Raw genomic sequence first — 24,788 nt, forward strand, 5'->3', positions numbered from 1 at the left:
TGTGACATTTTAGCATAGATAACTATTATGCACATCTAATTGCCTATACTAAATAGCACACACACACTCACATTTGCTTAATTAACTCGAATAAATTGTGAATTCTGCATAATTAAATAAACAACTCGTATTTTAATTTTAAATTAACTTCAAATTAATAATTTTGAATATACAAATTGCAATTTAAATCAACTAATGACAATTAAATATACATACATATATATATATATATAATATTTGTGTGCTCTTTTATTTCTTTGTCTCTTTTCATCACTAAACCACTTTTGTGCTGTTGATTCTCATACTCACTCACACACTCACACACACACCTGCCCACACACACACACCCACACACACCTTGCGTGCTTCTAACTCTCGCTATTGCTATCTCGCTCACTCTCTCACCACCACCTAAAAATGGTTATTGTAATGTGTTTTTAATGCTGTAACTAACTTTTAAACTAACTTCTATGCGTCATTTTGTTATGTCCTGCAAAAAACAACAACAACAATTATAATGTCACCCAACTCCAAAAAACACACCCCACCCCAAAAACAACAACAATAACAACACCATTGACATCATTATAAACAACAATAACAACAATAATAATGAACAGGCTCTTGCGCGCCGAGTTGTATGCGCTGAGGCGCAAGGTCGTTGGTGGTGCACAATCACAACAACAGCAACAACAACCACTCGATGCCACACAACAACATGACCCACAACAACAACAACAACAACAAGAACCACAAACAATGAAGCAACAGAAACAACAACAACAACAACAGCTCCTCGAACACAACAACTACAACAATCTACACAGCGACTCGAGTCGCCACTGCGCCCGCTGCACCACCGAATTGGGCCGCATCACCAACCGCGGCGCCCCCTGTCGCGTCTGCAAGCTGCGCGTGTGCAAAGCCTGTCGCGTCCATCACGCTCTGGACTGGGTGTGCGTGGTGTGCCACAAGCAACTGTAAGTTTCTCTCTCTCTCTCTCTCTGTCTCACTCAGTCACTCTCTCTCTCTCTCTCTCTTTCTCTTTCTCTCTCTCTCTTTCCCTCTCTCTCTATCTCTTGTTCTACATCACTTCATAACTCACTCTACACTCAATGTACTCATTCAAGCACGCACGCAATACTCATTCCCTGGCACTCATTCAAACTATGTACTCAAAAGTACTCATTCGCACACTAACCAATTAACAACTACTCCAATATATATGTGGCTTATATGTGAATTTGTGTTTTGTCTGTGTGCGTGTTTATGTATACTCGATTTTATGTATATATACATATACATATTTTTTTTATTTTCCTTTGAATGTTGAATATATTCAGTTGAGCTTTTAGTTGATTCTATGGTTATCATTAAGGTTATGTAAACCTTATATTTGTGGGCGAAATAACCTAAGCATCTCAGATAATATATATACAAAAATATTATAAAGTGAATATTCCCAGTCTTATTTCATAAGTCTCCCAGGCAAACTTCAAAGTCCTAAATTTCTTAATGCCTTTACCATGCCCCAAAAGATATGCTATGCCAATAGAAGAAACCTTCAGTTTTTCTCTCCATAAGATGAATATATATATATTCAACAGTCGAGTCGAGCCAGCCATGTTTGTCTGTCTGTTTGAATTAACTGAAGACTGTGAATTCCAAAATCAAGTTCTCGAAAGCCATACACAAATCAATATATATATATATATATATATTTAATATTTAATAAGCCGTTTTAATATTGAAATTTAGATGTAGTTTTAATCTAGAAGCCAAGCCTTGTAAAAAAAGCGCCTATTTTTTAAATTCGAGGTCTTTCTGTAAAATATTAACTATAATAACATAAATGATAAAATAAATAAATATCAAATTTTTACAACAATTTGAGGGAAACATCTCCAATCTAATTTATAAAAAGTAGTATAAAAAGATATAGTTGTATGGTATTGTGAAACTATTCATGTACAATGTATTACACAAGCAAATAGACTCAACTTGTATATTCTTGTTTTGCTAGTTCTTATTTCTCTCACAATTTTTTGTGCGAAATGTGCATTTTTAAAAAAGCAGCTAAACCAGCACATTTCAGTAATATAATCTAATTTTTTGCAGCGCTAACAAAAAACTGGCAGCTTCACAAGAAATTTAAATTAGATTGTTTCAATTTTCGCCAAAGGGGGGCATCGTGACTCGAAAGGGGATCCGATGACCTCTGTTGTCAACTGATGCGTTGACTGTTGCATGAGGCAGGGGCAGTGGCAATGGCAGGGGCAGATGCAGTTGTTAGCTGCACTGCAATATTATTGTGTTTTATGCGGCTGCTTCCATTTGCAATTGTTGCCCGCAAAATGTTTTTGCACTTTCATTTTGGTTACTTTGTTATCTACGGCTTACGGTATTTGCCCAACTCAATTCACATTTGATATTCAATTTTCATTTATGCGAATATCCGAATGTGTGTATTTTTGCGCGTGTGTGTGTATGTCTGTGTGTGTGTGTGTCTCTGTGTGTGTGTGTATGTGTCTGCCATCTGGTTGAATCCATTTTTTGTTTTGTTAAGGATCAAAGCAAAAAAATGGTTAGTTCTCCTTTGTTCTTGCTGGCTGCATGGATAAGCCTTAGGCTTAGTGTTCTGTCAACTCACTTTTGTGCCCAAAATTACTTTTTACTCAAAAACTATTTGAGTTGTGTGCAACACAATAAAGCAATTTTTAGTTCAGAGTTGCAATTGGAGTTCAATCAATCAGAAATATACAAATTGCCAGTTACCTCAAGGTTACGCCATAAATTTAAAAATTGAATACAAACAGACTTAACAATTATTATTTGATTTTTATGATTTTGAACGAAAATGTTGATTCTAGAATCTAGAATGGACAACCTTAAATTGAGTTTTATTTCTCATTTTGAAGAGCACATTCTTGATTTGCGGTTAACTAACATTGTCAATGGAGATTGAAATTCATTTCTTTATACTTTTACTCTTTAACTTATCCTTTGCTTTTAAAAACTCAGTTTCTAAAATAAATAAACAGTTCTGGGAATTTGAATAAAAACCAAAGCCGTTCAGGCGTTTGCATTAATATTTATTCAAGAAAAGAAGCTGCAGATGGAATCGTATTCCGCGAATTCACTTTAAATAAATGAGAAGTCCGGAGAAACCCAGTTTGGTGCGAACGGCTTATAATTTATTTTACAAAAATGCGCATGACTCAAAACTAAAAGGCAAAAAAAAGCTAAAAAAAAAAGAAGTGCATTACAAATATTTTGATATAAAGTAGTTTAACAATTTTGCTAACTTTATTCAATATAATAGCATGAAATTTAATAATCAAATAAAAGTATATATATATATATAGTTAAGTAGATAACTTTAAAATGAGTTTATGTATAGTAATTAAAGTTGAAAACTATTCGAGGTTAGTTTGAAATGCGTTCTGAAACATGGTATAATAGAAGATTATAAGACAAAAATGAAGACGCAAGATTCTAAATGAACTTAAATTGGAAATCTATTTATTAATGACTTTAGCAACTTAATTTTTATTATTTACGATTTAAAAGACAAATATTTACCAGATCTTAGTTGGTTTTTCAGTTCTCTGTGTAGGTAGCATTATTTACTGGATACATTATTTTCCAGCGAATTTCATGCCGAAATCAGTACATAGTTTAAACATTCAACTCAATTAAAAGTTTTTGCCAAGAAACACAACTTAACGCACACAAATATTACGCATACGCCCTGTTTCATACAGAGTTCAGCATTTGTTAACAACGAATGTAGAAATGGGTGCTGAAGTGAATACTCCAACTGTAGTTGTTGCTTCAGCTGATGATGATGCTGCGCACGACCCACACGCTACCCGAGTTCAGCTCAGTGTTAATTGCCAAGCCCCGAAATAAGTCGTTAAAAAAAATAGAAACTGAAAACAAGGCCACTCGCAAGACTCTGAACCAATTAAATGTTGGCCAACGCACAGCAGCAGCAGCAGCAGCAGCAGCAGCAACATCAGCAGCTGCAGGCTAACAGGTATGTAAATTTGTTGCGTGCTGAGAATTTGCACAAGATGCTTACTGCTGCGACTGAGACTGCCTGCCTGCCTGCTTGGCAACCACATCCACATCCGCCCACAGGTGTCAGCCAAATTGACGCCTCCCAAATGGCAGCCAGCTGTCAACGCAACAGTAACAGCAGCAACAGCAGCAGCAGCAGCAACAATTGCAGCTGCCAAAACAGTTGGTTGATTGCCCCACCCCTAAACATATAGTATCTATATATTGATAGCTGACTACTGCTGCTGCCTGTCTGCCTGTCCGCCTGTCTGTCTGTCTCTCTGTTTGATTGGAATTTGTTCATAAAGTCTGAAACGCCTGACAGTCTCCGACTGACTGCGCCCTCAACAAAACACACAGAAAGAAGACGCCTCCAGTTGCCACCCGCCAAGTAAGTTCATTACTGCTTGCCACATCTGCGTTGGTGTTGCTCTGTGTAACTTGGAGTCTCGGTTTTATTTTTATTTGCAGGGTATATATGTCTTGTCATCAAATATGTAACGCATTCAAGCAGTCATCTGCAGCTGCAGTTAAACGATCTACATATTTAAATCATTTAAATTGGATGCATACATTAAAAATATTTCTTTGACTTCCATAGACTATAATCTGAACAATCTGAACAATTTTGCTTAAAATGGGGCTATTGCATGACCTTCAGCTATATTATTATTACAAAAATATTCTTAGATTGCTTGCATGATTGAACAATAAAGAGTTGAGATTTTGTTTGGCTTGAAATATACAGCTTAAATATAAATACTAAAAATATGAATAGAAAAAATGACAACAAATATTTATTATTTTGTTATTATTTTTACTAGATACCTCAGATAATTAATAAACGTGAACTTTTTAAATAGTAAGGAACAGTAAAGATGGACAGTTGGTTAATATATTTGTGAATTTGATGTGTATACAATTCTCTGCAGACTTTTGTATTAATGAGAATCTATAATCTAAATCGATAATCTAACACAAAATGGAATATTCTTTTGCAATCATGGAATAATTATAATTTTCGGGGTGTCTCTTAAAATATTCTGATTTCCATTCACAGAAAAATATTCATGTTAAAGAATTCAGCAGTAAAAAGAGTATTTAATCTTCGTCGTGTAGAGGCCAGATTAGCTCACTTGAAGTAACCTTTAAGTCATTTGTTATTTTTTTTTTGGGTGCACAATATTTTTTTTTTTTTTCTTTTTTGTGGCAAGCAATTGTTATTGCTTTTGTCTCGACACTTGGTTTAGTTTGCTGGCTGCTGCTGACACGGCCAGACGTATACATTTCATATATACTATATATATGAATATATATATATACAAATATATATACGAATAGTATAAGATATGTTAACGGATGTATTTTGGTTTTTCAAATGGCATTGGTCCTGTTGTTGCTCTTGCAGGGAGATCCAAGCCGCAAGCGGTGAGTGGCTGAAGGAAGCTTATGCATCCTGCGAGGCAGTGGATCATCTGAGCACCAGCGACGTGCTTCGGAAAAGCATACGACGCTCCTGGACCATATCAAGTGAGTTTGACTTAAGTAAGAGACTGTAATTTATAGCTAATATATATAATTGTAGATCCCGAGGACGATCCGAATAATCCGAATGCACAGCAACCCATCGCTGATAATTTGTATCCACAGCAGCAGCATCTGATTGAGGCACAGTCTGCGGGCAGTTATCCAGCACTGCACCAGCATACGTTGCATCAACACTCACTTCACCAGCAGCAGCAACAATTGCAGCAGCAGCAGCAACAACAGCAGTTGCAGCAACAATTGCAGCATCAACAGCAGCATCAACAGCAGCAGCAGCAGCGACAGTCGCATTATAATAGTGGCAGTGCCACGCCCATTAGTGGCAGCAAGTGGGCGTTGGGCAGACGTGTTCTCCGGCAATCGACACTACCCAGCACACTGAATAACGATCCCAATCTGAGTGGCAGCGGTGCCAATTTGTCCAACTATAATTCAGCCAATTTGACAGCGCCAACATCGCCACACAAACTGCAACAGAATCCACTCTATCCGAGTGCCTATAATAGCGACGATATAATCCATATGAATACGGCAGCGGATTGCGATAATTACGCACAGATCCAGTTGCAGCAGGTGCAGCCACAATTGGAGGCAGCTTCGGTGCCACCGTCGCACAGCCATCGGTTGCAGGTGCGCCGTCAATCGACGCTGCCGGCGAATCCATGCCAGGCACAGGGGCCACCCAGCATTTATATGTCCACGTCACCGAATCGGGTCTATAGTCGTTCGCCCGAACGATCACCGGGTGAACAGCAACGTTATCCGCCCTTCACCAGGCAAACATCCTTCCCGGAGCCACCCAGCAATTATCATCGCACCAAGTTGCTGCCCAGCACAGCTAACCTAAATAATCAACAAGCACAGCAAGCCCAGAACACAACTCAGGCTGCGCCACCTCTCAACTATGAATCGCAATCTTCGAGCATGGCCAGTGATGAATTGGACTACGGCCAATCGTATAACAAGCCACGCATGATGCGTCAGGCGACGCTTCCCAATCCCGATCAACATGTCAAGCTGTTGCCCACATCGCCGCCGAAGCGTCAAACATCGCCCTCATTTCGTCGCTCACCGGAATTTACACGACAGCAAACGTTGCCTAATCCGGAGGCATTTGGCACTGGAAATACGCTGACGGTGCATCAGACACCGCCGGCCAAATTTATGCCCATCTCGCCGAGAACCAAACAGAATTTCCTATTTCCCAGCGTGCAGAATCCCCGGCAGTTTTTGTCGCAACAAAATGTGCCGACGGTGGGTGCCACAGATCTCGGTAGCGGTGGCAGCGTGGCAAGTGGCGCAGGCGAACAATACTCGAGCAGTCAGAGCGTGAATATCCATCACTCGCGCGATCCACACTCGAAGATGATTAAGGTGCGCAGTCACAGCAACGAGGAGTACTCCAACAGCAATAAGAGCCACGTTGAGAATCGTCGTCTGCTGCCCGAGATTCCCACCAGTCAACGCTCCTCGAGCCGCTCGCCCAGTCGCCTGGTGCGTCAGGATTGCCTCAAGGAACAGGACCATGGGTCACGTACCTTTGGCGAGGCCAAGCAGCAGTTCAATCAGTTCCCCGATGTCAGCGAGGAGCGTGAATATGTCGATTATTTTGGTAATAGTGCAACCAGTTTTCTGGAATCGGATGAGGTGCAATATGAGAAGAACTACAATGCCGGCTTCAGCAGCGAACCGCGTATCATCTACAACGATGGCTCCGACGATGCCAGCTACAAGCCTAACCACACTCGACCCATCTACAGTGCCGAGAACATGCTCACCGGCATCGACAACAATAGCTATGGTGTTGCGGCTCCTTTGGCGCCCGGCTTCTATACGGACATGGGCGGGGGCGGGCATGTGAAGCAGCACAGTGGAGCCGCCCTGCCGCGCACACCCCTCATGCACAATCGCATGAGGAGGCGACAGTCGCGAGAACTGCCCGTGCCTCCCGAGCTGACTAGCACAACAGAAGCAAACTACGCTCCTGAAGCAGCAACAACGGGAGCAGGACCAACAGCAGCAACAGCAGCAGTAGCAACTGCAACTGCAACTGTTTCCAACGAGCCGGATCGTCGCAAGCCGGAACAGATGCGTTCCGTTTCAGAGGATTCGGGTGCCAAAACGGCACCCAAGCCAGTAACAAGACGCTCCTTCTCGCATCCCGAAAAGGACTCGGTGGTGAGTAGCTTGAATATTTACCTAAAGCATTATGATTTGATTGATTGATTGTATCACTAAGGCTCTCAAAAAAGACTTTTCTCATAAAGTAGAAATAGTATATACGCATAGAAAATCCGACTTGAAACTACAAACTCATTTCAAATATCAAATTTTCAAATGTTTGTATGTGTCAAATCTTAAAATACTGATGCCGCATTCAAGATTAGACACGTATTTTCTAAACTTTAGAGAAATGTCAACTTGCTTTTAGAAATATTCCCTCTGAGTGAGAGTTATCATTGGCGCCTAGGTTTTAAGAAATGTATAAAAGACATGGAGATTTATTTTCAGAGTGTATTATGATGATGCATTATTATATCACTGTCATGAAGACTAATAACAGATAAACAGATTGCCATAAGTCTGTCAAAACTAAACTGATTGAAGTTTATCCAACACTTAAAAGTTTTTCCTGAAACCATCCCTTTTAGCAACTGTTTAAGATTTCGCCGTGCCAAATGAAAACTTTGAAATTTCAAATTTATCGTTGCAGCCACCAAAGAAAGCGGAGACCTCAAAAATACCCAGCCCGCGACCGCTGGCCGATATTCTGGATAAGACGCGTCTGGGCGCCGGAGCATCCAAAATACCGCAAGCCCGCCGCCGGAACAGTCGCGGCGAGGAGGGTAAGTCCGATAAATGTGGCTAGTGGCTAAAGATTTCTAGTAGCTGTAGTTTGCTTTTGTGCACCCAAAACAGCAGCCGAGTAGAAACCCGTAGCTGTAGCTTAGTCGTAGTTTAGTTGTTGCAATCACTCGATTTACTTACTTACACATCTATATTCTATACATATTGCACATATCCACCCCAAACACTTGCCTGTACCGTTAACCGTTATACAGGTAGTAGAGTACCGCAGCATCACTACTCCTTCCATGAACTGCTTAAGCACCAGAACTCTGATTTAACCAACCGCTTGAAAAAAACGCCAATTCCCGTTAACACAGTACCAGACAAACAGGAGGAGGATAAGCAGGAGCAGCAACAAATTGGAGCAGCGGACAAGTCCGGCAATAAGGCAACAAATGATAATGCAGATGGTGGTTCAGCAACGGTAAGCAGAGACGCCTCAACGCCTCAACCCCTCAACTCCTCAACCAACCCCTTGCCTAATCCCAAATTGGCACTTTTGCAGCACACTTCAACATTGGGGGAGCAGGAGCTGCAGAATGCAGTGGAGGCAGCGGCCGTTGTCTTCAAGAAGGTCGTCCTGCAGCGGCGCAAGGAGAAGGAGAACAAGGAGAAGGCCGCCGAGGAAGGTGAGTGCCAATTACTACCTCTAACTGTAGCTTTACGTTGTAGTTTCTATGTGTGTGTGTGTGTAATGGTGTATGTGTGTGAAGCATAATTAGCCCTTGGTGATGGTGAACTGTTTGTAACCCCAACAAGTTGTTTTCCCGCTGGGGTTTCGCTTTTCGTCTAATTTTATGCACTAATTAATTAGGTGGCTGCTTCTTCCGGTTCGTCAGGAGGTGGCAACCCTGCGCATGATGTGGGTCATCAGTGCCTTTATCATTTTCATTTTCATTCATTTTCACTCATTGGCTTTTGTGTGCCAGCAGCCCCTAAGTAGTTAAGTATAATTATATATATAAGTATTTAGTGGCAAGCTAAATTAACTTTTCTCTGTGCGATGGGGACGGGTTCGAAACTCGAAAGTTTTCCTGGAACTCTTGCTCCTTTCTCCTTTCCCTTAAGGAAGCCTCACAAGCATCTATAAATTTTTAATAAAAATCGTCGAGTCTTTTCAAATCCCGCTAATGGATAGAAAAATTTCTGGTACGCTAAAAAAATAAGTGAAATAAAGCAACGAATTAAATTCTCCGCTTAAATGAAAACAATTTCGTCTGTCGCCTGAAAGTATGCTTCATTTTTTGGTTTTTTCTTTTAGATCGACAATTGAAAAACATTTATCAAGTTCGGCCATATTTCAATCCTTTTATAAAAATATAAAACATTTAATGGCTATATTTGTTATATAAATGTTTTCTGAACATTTTAGAATTCTCAATTTACTGTGTTACACTCAAAAAAATTACATTAAATATAAGGAAAGTCTGAAATAATTTTAAAATATTTATGTTCGATTTTAAATATAAAAATTATCTAAAATATTGCTAATATTTCAACAACTTTGCTGCAAAAATGTTTCAAATATTTTCAATTAAATGACCTATAAGCTTAAAGGAAAAATCAGAGTTTTCATATCTGTAAAAATGGAATAAAAATATTTTTATACTCAGCTATAATATTTATATTCAAAATTTAGATATTTAAGCAATTTATAGCGAAATATTTTCTAAGCATCTAAACATAATTTTTTTTCTGAGTGTACTTTTGAAACCCATTTTTTTGCAGTCTTGCAGATAAAGAAAAACCTGTAACAGCTGAAAAAAGCATTTATTTGCTCTGACACGCATACTGTTTATGCTTGAAACTTACAAATATAAAAAAAAAAAACGAAAAAAGCGAATATTTGATATTTGATATGTTGCAACTATTTGTATTTTTCTCTGAGTGCACACTTGAAACCAATTTTGGGCAGCGACCGTGAAATATTTTCACACACAACAAAAATGGCAGCGAAATCATAAATCGCCCACACATGTGTGCGTGTGTGTGTGTGTTTGTGTGTGCATTCGTCTTCTTCTTCTTTTGTGGACCATTTTTTGTTATGTTTTAATTTGCCGTTTTGTTTGCTGAGTTTTCCGGGGGCGACAGCAACTAGCAACGGGACTTTGTCGCCCACGCCTAAAGAGCTTTGTATTTTGTGGGGCTTGTTGTCTAAAATGTTGTTCCGTTAATCTGCCAGTGTGTGCCACCTGCCAGTGGGTGTGTCAGTGTGTGTGTGGCATCAAAGAATGCGAGGGGTCTTAAATGGATGAAATGTTTGCCTTTGCGGCACCGCCAACGGCTTGTTGCACAACACACACACAACAAGGCTGCTTGCATTTCCGCCTCTGCCCCTGTTTGCGCAAACACAATACAATTATCGAGAAAGGTCTGACGAAAGTCAGAAACAGGCAAACACTCTGAAGGATGCCTGAAATGCCTTCCTTTTAAGTCCCGTTTTGAACGTGGAGTATTAGCGTTGAGAATCCTGAGAACAAATATTTGAAAACCATGCACAGAGAAGCATGCAAAGCATTTCCTGAAGCACTTGTGAAAAATATTAGATAATGTGCCAGAAATAATTTGATTAATCATTATCATAATCTACCCATTAATATCTATAATTTATTAATAATCATCACAATACTGACTCTACAACAATTAACAATTAACTTAAATTAATTCAACTCTATGTGGAAAGCCCAAAATATGAAAAATATTTGCAAGAACAAATTACATTATTCAGTTTCTTTTCAATTTTGTTAATTACTTATTTATTAAAGAGAAAGTTAGCAAGTCAACTCTTAATCTACCGCAAATTTAAAAAAAAATAAACGTTTATTTAAATATTTACTTAAAATCTCTCAGAGAAAATGAATTTGCAAATACAACAATAATGACAGTATTGATTCCAATACAGTGAGTCAACCAATACTTTCTGATTTTTTTTTAAATTAATTTAAATCGATGTGGAAAGTCCAAAAACGATATCTCAGACGGACATCTAACATATTTTATTACCAGTTATATTTTATGGTCAGACAGCCTATTTCGGTACTTATTTGATTTGTTTTGCTAATTTTATCTCCAAAATGCAGAGCTTTTTTGTGAACTTCTAGGTTGCTCATATACCAGGAAGCATCTGCAATATTTTTTATACTTCGGAATTGGAATTGCCAGCTTGCAAAAGAGTTACTTTATTTGCGAGCCATAAAAGTCGGTACATTTTCTGGCATTTAATTTGAGATGTTTGAATTTAATGATATGTGGTTCTTCCAGTTGCTTAATATCTAATACTGTTTCATTTAGAAGGGCTGCTTGATTAGCCCTTAGTTTAAGGGTTGACATGGAATATGGATCTTTAGTGTTTAACTATATACCATTAATAAAAATTGAGCTTCAGAGTTGATGTCTGCATATGGGATACATGGTATATAATATGAACACACACAAATATTTGTGTACTTAATTTAAGGTGTACAAAAACAGTCTTTAATATATGTATGTATATAACCCTTATAACTAACCCAATTCTGAGTACGCTAACAAAAATATTGAGCCCTAAAAAATAGCATTGCAACCACTAAAAACTCGCTTTGAGAACACGAGTAGTGAACATAATGAACATTAACCTGAACCACCCCGATCATTAATCAAACACACAACTAACCAAAGGTAAACAGAACCAGAACCAGTATTTCACCTGTGTTAAAAACCAGTATTTAGCCCATTATCTGTCATGCTTCGTGGTGTTGGTCAACGTCAATAAAATTGTGTCGAAAAAAAAAGAAAAAAGTTCAACCAAAAAAAAACCCACCCTGTTAATTTACAGCCTCGCCGCATAATGTGGCAGCTGGCAACGTTTCGAGTGTGGATGCCATGGAAACGTCATCGTCATCGGAGCTGGAGTTCAGGTGCAGCAGTGGCATCAGCAACGGTTTCACTGGACGCGCACTTCAGTCGCAGTACAGCGTTGAAGCCGATGAGTTTAAATTAGTTTTTCTCAACTCTGACTCCTCATCGTCCTGCAAAGAAGAGGAAGAAGAGGAAGAGGAGGAGGAGGATGCAGATGATACAGACTCCGCTTCGAGTTCCTCCTGTTCCACGCATCACTGCCACAGCATTGTGAGCAATGTGGAGGATTGCGATTGGGATTACTTTGAACCATCGATGATAGCGGCGACAACAACAACAACAACCACAATGATTGCCTATGCCAGTGCGACAAGTGCAACGCCAACGCCACCACCACGTCTGCGTCGCCGTTCCAGTGACTCGAGCGATTCCCCCCTGCTCCAACGGCGGGGGCAACTGCGTAGCTATTGCTCCAAGATTAGAGAGAGCGATACGGGCACCGATGAGGAACTGCAACTGCCCCGCACTGAGAGTAGCTCCCAGACGAGCTCCGATCAGACGCCAGCAATGCCACTCAGCATGAAGGCAAGGATCAAGACACGTTTCCTCAAGAGCCACCATCACCATCATCATCAGCACCACTACAACAATCGCTGCAGTGGCTGCAATGTTGCCGCAGCAGCAGCAGCAGCAACCACTCAGCCACAATATGTGCCCATTCCTGTGCCGGTGCCGATTCCCGTGCCACTTGCCGCCTACCACAGCTGGCAGCTGGAGCATCCGGCGACACCGTTGCTCGAGCAGGACGAACAATTGGCCGCCTCGCTGCAACAACTGTGGCAGGCAGCTGCCGCTGCAACCTCAACGACAACAACAACACCCAATTCACCGCAATTTGCGGCAGCAGCAGCAGCAATGGTTGCCTATTCGCAGCAATTCGCCGCGGCAAGCAACATGTTTGATGCAAAAAGCAAAAGCTGCCAGCAACTGCCAACAACAGCAGCAGCAGCAACAGCAACAGCAGCATCAGCAGCAGCAGCAACAACCAAGCCCAGTTTCTTTAAATCCTCTGCGCCCGAATTGAGCGCCTCGCTGGGCTCGCTGCTGATGACGCAGTCGCTCTGCTCCACTGCCTCCACGTCTTCATCAACAACGTCCGGCTACGGCACAGCGGGTCGCAGCCTGGAAACATTAGCCGGCTGTCTCTGTCTAGCCCAACAACAACAACAACAGCAGCAGCAAAAGCAGCAGCAACAAAAAGAACAGCAGCAGCAGCAAGAGAAGCAGCGGCAAGAAGAACAACAACAGCAGCAACAGCAACAGCAGCAACAACAACAACAGCAACAACACCAGCAACAACAGCAGGAGCAACAGCAGGAGCGACAACAACATCAGCAACAACAACAGCAGCAACAACAAGAGAAGCAACAACAACAGGCACAACAAGAGCAACATCAACAACACCAACAACAACAACAGCAACTGTTAAGCAGCCAAATGGCTTTGAAGCCAGCTTGGACAAGTTTTGTTGGTTTAGTATCGCCGCGCATGCCGTCGTGTGAACAGCAAGAAACGCGTCGCTCTCTCAACGATGCCGACGTCGATGTCGACGTTGACGTCGTCGTCACTGCCGCAACGCCCACAACAAAATCACTCAGATTGTGTAATGTAAATGATAAAAGCAACAACAGCAACAGCAACAGCAATGTTAAATTTAGCGCACATGTTGTGAGTGATAATAATAAAAATAAGAAGGCAACGCTGCCAAATAAATGCCAAAAACTATGCGAAACTAAGCAAAGCAACAATAGCAGCAGCAACAGCAACAGACAAGCAGCAGCAGCAGCAGCAGAGGCAGACAGACAAACCTACCTGGCCAGTAACGAAACAGTGGAAACAGCAGCAGACGAAACAAATATACATAAAAATCAAGTACAAGCCACAACTTTAACTGCTTCAGCTACGGCGGCGGCGGCGGCGGCTGCTGCTCCTGCGATAATAACTCGTTTTTCGGTTGAGCAGCAACAACAACAACTGCAGCTAGATTTGCAGCTAGCAGAGAATTTTAACAGCAACAACAGGAGCAGTAATAGTAGTAATAACACCAACAACAACAACATGTCGGAAAGCGAGCGCAATTTGGGCTGTCTGCGCAGCGAAAGCTATGCAAACAAGAACAAGAACAATAACAGCAGCAGCAGCATTAACAGCAGCAACAACAACAGCAGCAGCCTTAACAGCAACAATAACAGCAACAGTAACAGCAACAGTAACAGTAACAGCAGCAGCGACGCTGAAGATGAGCGTCGCAGTCGACGCAGGCTGGTGCAGCGCAGCTACGATGTGGCTCAAGCCATGCAACAGCAGCAGCTGGAGCAGGAGGAGGCGCCACCCTTGATGCACCATAGCACCACAGATGGCAGCAGTAGCAGCTCCAGTTCCAGTTCGAGTTCCTCGTCGGCATCCTTTGATTCGGATGAAATGGGAACTGTGGCAAATTGTCGTCCGAAAAGGCGACGCTTCAACAAGGTGTTTGTGGTCAATCAGCGGCAAATGCGGCACAGTTCAAGCAGCGACGAGGGCGATTCTTCGTCAGAGGCAAATCTCGAGGATTCATCCGATAATGATACGGACACAGAGCGCACAGATTGTGGCATAAAACTCAACTATGTTAAGCCAATAACAGAAGCTGTAACAGAGGCGGTAACAGAGACGGAGACGCAGGCAATACAAGAGCAACAGGAACCGGCAGAGACGCAGACTGAGACACCGACAGAGGCAGCACGTGATGCTAGCAGCGACGATGATGAAGATGATGATGATGTCGATGATGTTGTTGATGATGAAAGTGAATGCCGACGCCGCAGTCGTCGGCGCAGTCGCCGCATTGCCAACTCAAGCGATGAGCTTGCCAACTGCATTGTTGTTGTTGGCGGCAGCACAGATAACAGCGCCAACGATGATGGCGGTGTCATTTTGCATCGCATGCGTGCCTTGCCAGACGACGACGCAGACGCCAACGTCAATGTTGCTGTGGAACAATTAGAGCAATCATTTGAATTGAGCAGCGTTGCTTTGGCTGCCTGCGATGAGTTGCATAGCATTTCGAATGATGTGAATCGCTTGTTGCAGTTGCACAAACAGAATTCACAGTTGGAATTGAAATTGCAGCGACTGCGACGCGGCGTTGCTGAAATCAATGAGGATCATCTGCTGCTGCCGCCAAGCACCGAAGCAGCGAAGCCAAACGAATGCAAAACAAATATTGAAAAAGAAGAAGTAGAAAAAGAAGAGGAGGAGGGGAAGGGTGCGTTGTCTGCTGTTTGCCATTCCCTGAAAAGTGTTAATGTAAAAACGAATAATGACGAAAGCGAAGCAGCGCAACAAAACAGACACAGTCAAAGCAAAGAGCGTAAACAGCATGTAAAAGAAGAAGCAGCAACAACAACAGCCTCGCTTGGTTTTTCATGCCAACAGCAGCAGGTAAAAGCAAACAGCGATAATAAAGTGACAGCCATGCAAACATCGGCGACGACCATCAAAGAGCGAACAGCTGTGCAAACGCAGCCAGTGGCAGTTGGAGTGAGAGAGCCAGAGTCGAATGAAGTAAGAGAGCGGGAGGGAGAGGCAGAGGGAGTTCGTGTGCTAAGCAGCGAAGCATGCAAAATAAACGACGACTTAAGCGACTCGTTCGACTCTCACTCTCGGCCCATAACGAGTAAAGCACCTGAAACGAAGCAGCAACAGCCGCAGCAGGTAGTTGTGAGAGCGGCGGATGGTGAGCGTAATAAAGAGAGCGCAATTTTGCTCTCAAAACAAGAAGAAGAGGAAGAAGAACAACAACAACAAGAGCGGCTACCTGTTGCTGCTCACGAAGCCGATTGCGCAGGCGAAACGAAGTCAAAGTCGAAGTCGAATGCGAAGTTAGTCGAAAATGAAATGTTAAACGTTGCGGTTGAGGAGACAAACGCGCGCCGAACGCCGACCAACAACAACAACAGCGGTAGCAACAACAATAATAATAAAAATAGTAACAACAAAGTTGGCCATAATGACGACGATTTCACAGCACAAAAGACGCTTGTTGTTGTTGGCCAACATAGTCGCTGTGACGTAGCCAATGTGAATGTGCTTGAAAGTTGTGAAAACAATGAATACGACAAAATATTTGGCAGTCAACAAGAACTGTGTGCAGCAACAGCAACACAAATAGACACAACAACAACACCAACAACAACAACAGCAGCAGCAACAACTGCTGCAACAATAGCTGCAACAACAACACCAACTGTTGCTGCTGCAGCTAAAAATTCACTTTCAGCTAAATATCGCAGTTTAGTGATGATCACAAAAGAAACTGCAGCAACAGGAACAACAACAACGGCAGCAACAACTACAACACCAGCAGCAGCATCAACTGCAGCAACAACAACGACTAACGACAACAAGAACGATTATGAAATGCCAACTTTTGGCAGCAGCAACAACCACATTGCTTTTAGCCAGAACTTTGGCAATGAGTCACTTGGCATTGAGTTGACGCCAAGTGAACGGGATTTATCACGAGATTCCTACAGTGTCGATTCCCTCAATGAAGCCCAACCCCCGAAACCTTTGCCGGATGATGGCCTCGCCGATGATGATTCTTGGGTGGAAGACCTCAGTCAGGCTGAGGAGGAGGATGAGGAGGAGGCAATGACCACAACACCCACAGCCACCGATTCGGAGGGAGATGGTGAACTATCCAATGGACGTCTCATCTACATGGATAGGGATCGGGAGGACGAGTTGAGGGGCTATAATCGATCGGCAATTGATTTTACGCTGCACACAATTGTTGAGGAGAGTTGCGAGGAGAGCGAAGTGGCCTCGATGAGAGCGGATAATGAACTGGACGCTGAGCTGGCAGAGGAGGAACACGACGAGGAGGAGCTGGAACAAGATCTGGCGGAGCGGAGACGTCAGCGCACCTTGCAACATCATCATCGACTGAGCGCCTCCGAGTTGGAAAAGTATTTCTTCTTTGGGCTGGGCGATGGCAAAGTGATGAGTTCCATTGATACCCGTTATGAGGATACCGCCTCGGAGGTGAGTTCCGAGTGTTCCGAGGGCATGGATTCCCTGCCACATGAGGAGCAACTGCTCATGGATGGTGGAAATAGTGCGGCCGATTTGGCATCATCGCGACTGGAAAAGTATTTCCTGTCGGGTTTCATGGGCTTCAGTGGTAGTGGCGCTGGCGGCAACAGCGGCGAGAAGCAACCGGAGAGCGATGCGAGTGGCGGCAGCGTGGGCAGCGATAGTGAAGGACATCCGAGTCCCAGTCAGCGGCGCAAGCGTTTAGTACGCGCCCGAGGCACACCTCGTAGTCACAATTCCTCCCTAGACAATCTATTGTTGCCACCTGAGGCGGATGCTTTAGTGGATGCCACGTGCTGTGCTGTGGCAGACACCTCCGAATCGGAGGCAGGCTGCGACGATACCGTGCTCCATTTGCCCAGTGCCTGTGAGCGAGCCTCCGATGGCAGTTCTTCGGACACCATTAAACGCAAGAAGCAGTTGAGAAAACGACACGATTCCCTCGACGAGAAGAAGTTGCACGAGGATCTAACGACACCTGGTGCTGTTGCGGAGCATCTGGCCACAACGCAGGCCAAGAAGCAGCAGCATCATAGTCGCGACAGTGGCTTTGTGGGCAGCAACGATGATCTGTTGAAGACCAGCCCCGAAGTGGAGCCACAATGCAAATCTCCAACGCCAGCTTTAAGTCAGATTAGCGAGGATCGCGAGAAACTGGAACTGGAACTGGAACCCAGCACAAGTCAAGCAGCTGCAGCAGCAGCAGCAGCGACGATGACGACCACACGAAGGATAACTCTAATGCCCAACAACAGCTCGAATCTTGTGCGCAAGGATAGCTTCAACAATTGGAGCTCCGACGAGGAGACCAATTTGATGATGAGCAAAATGCGTCAGTTCTTCAAGACGCTAATTGTGGCCACGGCGAATGCTCAAACACAGAATCAGAGTCAGACTCAGACTCAGAATCAGTCGCAGGGCAGCACACCCAGCTCCGTGAGAAGATTGGGCTGCAAATCGGGAAAGACTTCGCGTCCAGCTCAATTGGCGTACTTTGAGAATGAATTGACGCGTCTGATGAAAACGGTGCCGGGTATCAATGATGAACAGGTGCGCGAGATCGTTGAATATCTCAGCAGCGAAGATACCTGGTCGGATTCGTATGATTCCTCGGACTATACCAGCTCCGATCTGGAGTGCAATGAGCACAAGGGTCAGCTGAAGGCACAAATCTCGGCAAGCTGCCAGCAGATCATCAACAAGTTCGAGGTGGATGAGGAAGGAGTGCGTGGCGATGGTGGCTTATTGGATGAAACGCATGCTTTAAATGGCGACTCGGCTTTTGTCTACCAGAAACTGGTGGCTTCATTCAGCAAGGTGGCCGTGGAGCAACCAGCTCAGCCCGTTGAGCTGCAGCAGGAGGATGTCCAAGCGGAGCAGCGATCCCCGCAACTCTTTGCCAAGGTGATGCAACATATTGGCACACGTCTGGTTGCGCTGATGCATGAGGTGAGCAGTGGCAATGAGACGCCCACCTCAACGCGACACAGTCGCCGGCAACAGGTGAAGATATCGGCCAGCACCACCGAGGATGAGGAGGATGAGGCTGAGCAACTGAAGGCATTGCCTCTCAAACAACTCAAGTTGCGCAGTCGGTCGCATGATTTGCTGCTGGATGGGAATGCGCCTGGACAAACACATGGACATGGCTATGGACATGGCCAGGCGCACATGTTGCATGCTGCACATGCTCAAACTGGAGCAGTTGGCGGAGGAGGAGCAACTGGAACAGGAGGAGTAGGAGTAGCGGGACCCACGTCTGGCACGGATGCCACAACTGGCGAAGAATGTGGCATTGCCAGCGATTATGAGCGTTTCTCGTGGCGCGGCAGTTTTGAGTCGGCATTACTGGCTAATGGCGATAGCAGAACGAGGCTCAGCCAGCTGAGCCAATTGGACAGGGACAACTCGTCGTCTGCGTCCGCTTTGGCTGTGGCAAAGCGCAGATCTGCAGGCGACCTGCTCTTCAGCCAGCATCAGCAGAGTCTCAGTCGCGAGCAGCTCGATCGTGTGCGCTCCTGTGGCAGCATTGGCGGCGGCGACGCCCATCATCATCAGTTGGAGTCATCGCCCGCTAAGCCGTGGCTCTCCTCGGCCGACTCCGCGAAGGATGTGCGTCGCTCCAGTGTTCCCGATGCCATCTACGAAACGGATTCCAGCGATGACGCCTCCAATTCCAACACCACACATCGTTCGACGTTGCCACGCAGCTTGACTGGCAGTGGTCAGGTGGCAAGCACCAATTCGCTGCCACGTCTGCCTACGACCAGTGGTGCATCTGTTCCATTTACGAGCACGCCCATCGTGACCAAGTCACAGAATGCTCTCAATTATACGCCAGCCTCCATGGCGACGGGCAGTGCGAAGAGTGCTCGTTATCGCTCGCCAGGATTGGCGGCAAGAGCTGCGGCAGCCAACAGCAGCAACAGTAGCAACAACAACAACAACAACAATAGCATCAGTGGAGCTGGAACTGCTTCAAGTGGTTCCAGTGGCTGCAGTGCGGGCAAGAAACTCGGCGGTGGTATTCAGCAGTTCCTCTACTCCAAGCGGGATGCCCGCAAACGTCTCAACTTGTCAGCGGGTGAGTTTCCTTTCCTAACCATCTTCCCTCGAACCCGACATGCCTGACCAATGCACTCAGCAAAAATGTTGAGGCCAATTTTAGATGATTTTCAGGGTACATTTGGTTTTCTATATACTACATATAGAACTCGTACAAAAGAGTTTTTGTTACTCGGATATAATAATTATTGAAAATTAGTATTTCAAAATTTATTCTTAAGTTGACCTGAGAAAACTTAAAATGTTTTACGGGTATTTCAAACCGAGAGAACCCCTCAATAACAGGTAAACTCTAATAAACCAAAGGCCAAAGAGCACATTTTATTACCATTTTCTGCATTGTAGGAAGTATTTTTTCTAAGAATCAGGGTTTGCCTTGTTTAGGTACATAATTTCTTAATAATTTCAAATATTTCTAAGAAATTGAAAATATCACCATAGTTTTTGCCCTAAATCAACCTTTCTAATTTAAAGAAAATGTTTTTCTTATATTTCGAATATGTTACCAAAAACAAGAAAAACTTTCTAATTTTCAGGGCGATTTTTTTCTGAGTGTAGACCCTTTTACATACTGCCTGGTCACATTTTGCGCATGTTTTGCATACTTGAAAAAGTTTACCTTTTTCACATGGCGATTGGCTTCGTTGACTTCCCTTGTTGACCACCCTTTTGGCCTGGCCAGGAATGCCAGCCAGCCAGGCGACAAATTGGCATGCGACCTATTTGGGAGTTAATCCTTGTCTTTAGCTAGGAGCTCAATAGAATATTGAGTTCGTTGTTCACATTTTGCCTTGGCTTCTGCAGCTCACTTGAATTGAGTTCAGCGTTAAACTTCTTGAGAACTTTTAAAGTTGAAAACACTTTATAATTTACAGGCGATTATCAACATAGCTCAGCCATTGAAGCTGATGTTAAATGATATTATTAAGTTCTGAAATATTGGAATTACTGATTAATTGATTGGGAAATGTTAAGTTAGTTAGACAGGATGAGCTTGTTTAACTGGATGCCTCTTATTTATCAAGGTGTTTGCTTAAGATTGACTTAATTTAAGCTCATAAACAATTTTATTCTACAATGTTTCCAAAGCCACAAACAACCTTTTCCATTTATTTCTCGGTCGTTATGCAAATTTAAATAAAATAACCGCACAAAACTCAGAATTTAGCAAAAGATTCAAAGCTAAGCGCTGAAATACGTCATAGTTTTCTTTGTCAATTATGAATCACTTTTAAAATGCTTAAATATAACTTTATTGTTGGTAACTAAACTATTACAAGTCAATTTCGACCAGTAAAAACTTTCCAATATTCATTAGCCAATGTGTGACTTAATCATCGACATGAAAAATCATTTGACAAACAATTTCGCAGCTGAACTCAACAATAACTCAAACTCAACAATAACTGTGCCGAGTCTGGCAAGTTGTTTGTTTTTCACATTTAATTCCAGTTCGGTTGTATGTTCCGGGTTTTATTTTTAGTTGTTAACAGGTACACGTGCTTTCCAACCTACACTCAGATAAATAAATTGTGCTGAAATGTAGAAAATTAAATTGGTATTCTTGTGGTTAGAAATGATTTCAAAAACTAGAAAGGCCTTCTGGTGGTGACTTTTTATGTATATATTTTTATTTACTATTTACTTTCTCAGCTGTTATATTTTTTCCGAGTGTATGCTCACAGTCATCTCTATTAGAGATAAGATTCTCAGTTGATGCCAGACTTTGCAGCTCTTTAATGCGTTGGGTATGTGGGTTTCGATCCCGCTGGGGTTTTTGTGTCCAAAATCAACTCGATCAAGGTCAATTAACTGTATCCATATTAAGCGCTACGCTTGTTGCCAGCCCTCCACACTTCAAGTTAAAGCGAATTTCACACAGCCGATGCCAAGTTCCGCTTGTTGGGGGCGTATATATATATATATATATATATGTATGTTAGAGTCTAGCCGATTACTGTTGTTGGCATTGTTGCCTATTTATTAGTTGGCCCAAAAAAGCTGTTTTGTTGTTTTGCTGTTTCGCTTTTTGGTCAATGAAACTTGAAGCTGTTTACTCCATCTCTAAACTCGAACCTTGCGAGGGGAGCGCTTTGAACTCTGTGTTTTTGCATTGTTTCTTCCGCTAGGGATGGGCTCGTGACAATGGGCATAATTAGCATGTCAATTAATTGGAATTACATGACTAACTAAATTCATGCGAAAAATATATAATGTTTATAAAAACCCATGAAGCCGGCGAATTGAAATGTCAAATTCAATTTGATGGTATTCAAATGTGGCGAGAGAGTGCTACAATTGCACTGATGAAATACTAAATACCCTGTTTAAAAATGTTATATGTTAAATACCCAATATAAATTGTTTACAATGCCAAAATATTTGACGTTTGATTAGAAAGAAGCGGCAAATTAGTCTACAAAACAAATAATTATTACTTAAATTCATCGTTTAACACAAATGAAGTTCAATTAATGCTGATGACGATAAGACAAGGAAAACTCAAATTATTCAGATTGAAAATCAGTAGTAATTATATTATAATTATAATTATGGATATTATCCGTGCATAAAATATTAAGTGTTTTCTTGCGATTAGAATGACTTAATTCGCAATAATTATAATGTTGCAGATATTATAAAATCGTGCTTGTTATTCGCGTGATCTGAACACGGAACCATCCCTAATGCAAATCTCTCATTGAACTCTTTTTTTTTGTTTTGGCTATTTGAACAGCAGCTTTGTGTAACCAAATCGTTTGTCGGTTTTGTCTTGTTACCAGCAAAATGAACAATTATATGCTTGGCCAGGGGTTCAATGGATTTCGGGCTGAAACCGAAACACAAACTGAAACTGAAGTTTATATACTCAATGTCTGCTTACATACTTATATTATTTAAGATCTTGACGTTGATAGAGTGTCTTATTTTCGGTTTTCGGATTTGGTTTTGGTTGTGTTGTGTTGTGTTGTTGACTTGTTTATTTCCTGTATTTGCGACTGTTTTTGGCATTTTGGCAATATGCGATTAATGTTTGTGAACCCGAACAAGGCAGTCGAGAGAGTTGACACAGAGTTTATTGTATTTCTTGTTTACCCGATCAGGTCGTGCTCGAGTGCACCAGCAACCATAGTGGTGTACGGTGCGGCACGGAAGTTGAGTGGCATCCACACAACACAATCAGCACTGACCATCCGGCATTTTAAATGCTGCGTTTAAAAACTATTTGCATACTTACATTTATTTAAATTGCATGCAACCAACTCGCAAATTAATTAAAATGTTTGCTGTTGCGGAAATGCCAAAGTTTTGTGGCGGCACCATGTATTTGTGGCACGCTCAAGCGGCACACCCGTTACTCACTTTTTCTCTCTCTCTCTCTCTCTCTCTCTCTCTCTCTCTCTCTCTCTCTGTGTGGCGCCTGTAATCGAATTAACCTTTTGGCCTCACATCTGTGTCTCGTATGGCTGTCTCTGTTGCACTTGCCGGCCACCGCATGCCACATCTGATGCGGGAATCATTTCGTTAATTGCACTTTCATTGCCTGCCTCCCCCCACGAGAAAAGTTCAATATTTCAATAATTGAATAATTGAATATATAACTTAGATTTGCGCCTCGCTGGGTTCTTTTCATTTTCAGTTAGCGCGATACGCTTAACGCCACTTGATCACAATCACAATCACGATCACGACGCGCTCCACAAAATCGGATACGAATACGAATTCGAAAACGAAAACATAAATTCCAAAATCGAAATCACATTCAAAAACCATATAAATCGCAACACTACGTCAAACAATTCGCTCTGCAAGTGAAAGTGTTTTTTTTTTTTACTTTTTGTATTCAGTTGCGTTTCTTTATTTCTTTATTTGTTTATTTTCTTTTCTTTTTTATTGAGGTTTTGTTTTAAGTGTTTTTTGTGGCTTACCTTGAGAAAGGCTTACACAAAATTTAATTTTGTAAATCTATGAACCACACACAAATAACTCAAGCTTTATTTTAATAGAACTCAAAGCTGTACAATAATTTTATCCACAATTCGTGACTTTTTCACAGCAAACATAAAATTCAATTCAAGTCGAAACATTTTGCAGTTATTAATGCCTTGCCATTTTTGGGGCGTAATTTGACCCAGTTTTTTCGCTTTGTGAAGCCTTCAGTTCCTCAATTCTGTACATTTCACAGAGCTTAATAATAATGGGGGTATCTAATTGCGGGCATGATTCAAGGCGTCGTCTGTCTGTCGACGAAGTTCAAGTGCAAAATTCATGATTTCAATTGAATTGAAGCCACCTTGAATTTTTACTTCCCCCAACAACAACAGCAGCAGCAGTAAAAACGGTTTTTAGATAACACATTCGAAATATTCTAAACCACATTACGTGTCCAAATTTGCTGAGAGCTTTGTCGCTTCCAGATTGCTTATCGCACCCATGCCCAGCCCTGCCCAGCCCAGCGCAGCCCAGTTAGCTTATCACCCAAACACATCGTCAGTTCATAAAATAAAATAAAGAGCAGCTGGCAATTGGGTTAGCAGCTGTTGTTCGTATTATTTTTTGTGTGTTTCGCTTGTTGCCAAATGCAATTAAGTTTTTGTTAACAACAACTATAAAAGTAATTTTGATGATAGCAATGAGCGCACTCCTCTGCAGGATGATCTGAACTCGTTGAAAATTTTACATATATTATGGAAACTTGATGAATGCCCTTCCAACTCTTTGTAGTCGTCTATGGAATATCTCTTTGATAGGATATTATACCTATCTGAATCCAATCCGGAAGTCAAGTC

The 24,788-nt window shown here is 42.4% G+C and overlaps 1 protein-coding gene across 1 annotated transcript; it reads left to right on the forward strand.

The window, feature by feature from the left end:
- Positions 1-759: 759 nt before the first annotated feature.
- On the forward strand, positions 760-23,131 carry LOC6569635. The gene is made up of 11 exons (XM_043214789.1): positions 760-980; positions 5,471-5,592; positions 5,648-5,829; positions 5,875-7,785; positions 8,321-8,453; positions 8,670-8,881; positions 8,963-9,086; positions 12,272-13,250; positions 14,571-16,217; positions 16,773-19,861; positions 23,103-23,131. The coding sequence occupies exons 1-11, from the start codon at positions 760-762 to the stop codon at positions 23,129-23,131; spliced, it is 8,649 nt and encodes a 2,882-aa protein (XP_043070724.1).
- The last annotated feature ends 1,657 nt before the right edge of the window (positions 23,132-24,788 follow it).

This window comes from Drosophila grimshawi, unplaced genomic scaffold (assembly GCF_018153295.1).
Source record: "Drosophila grimshawi isolate 15287-2541.00 unplaced genomic scaffold, ASM1815329v1 contig_311, whole genome shotgun sequence".
NCBI lineage: Eukaryota > Metazoa > Arthropoda > Insecta > Diptera > Drosophilidae > Drosophila > Drosophila grimshawi.

Excerpts from the sequence above, each read along its gene's own strand:
- LOC6569635 (XM_043214789.1), top strand. The coding sequence starts at position 760 with ATGAAGCAACAGAAACAACAACAACAACAACAGCTCCTCGAACACAAC. Across the intron at positions 5,830-5,874 it reads TGCAGCAGCAGCAGCAACAA|CAGCAGCAGCAGCGACAGTC; the intron begins CAGCAGTTGCAG and ends CAGCATCAACAG. Across the intron at positions 16,218-16,772 it reads AAGTCGAAGTCGAATGCGAA|CAGCAACAACCACATTGCTT; the intron begins GTTAGTCGAAAA and ends AACTTTTGGCAG.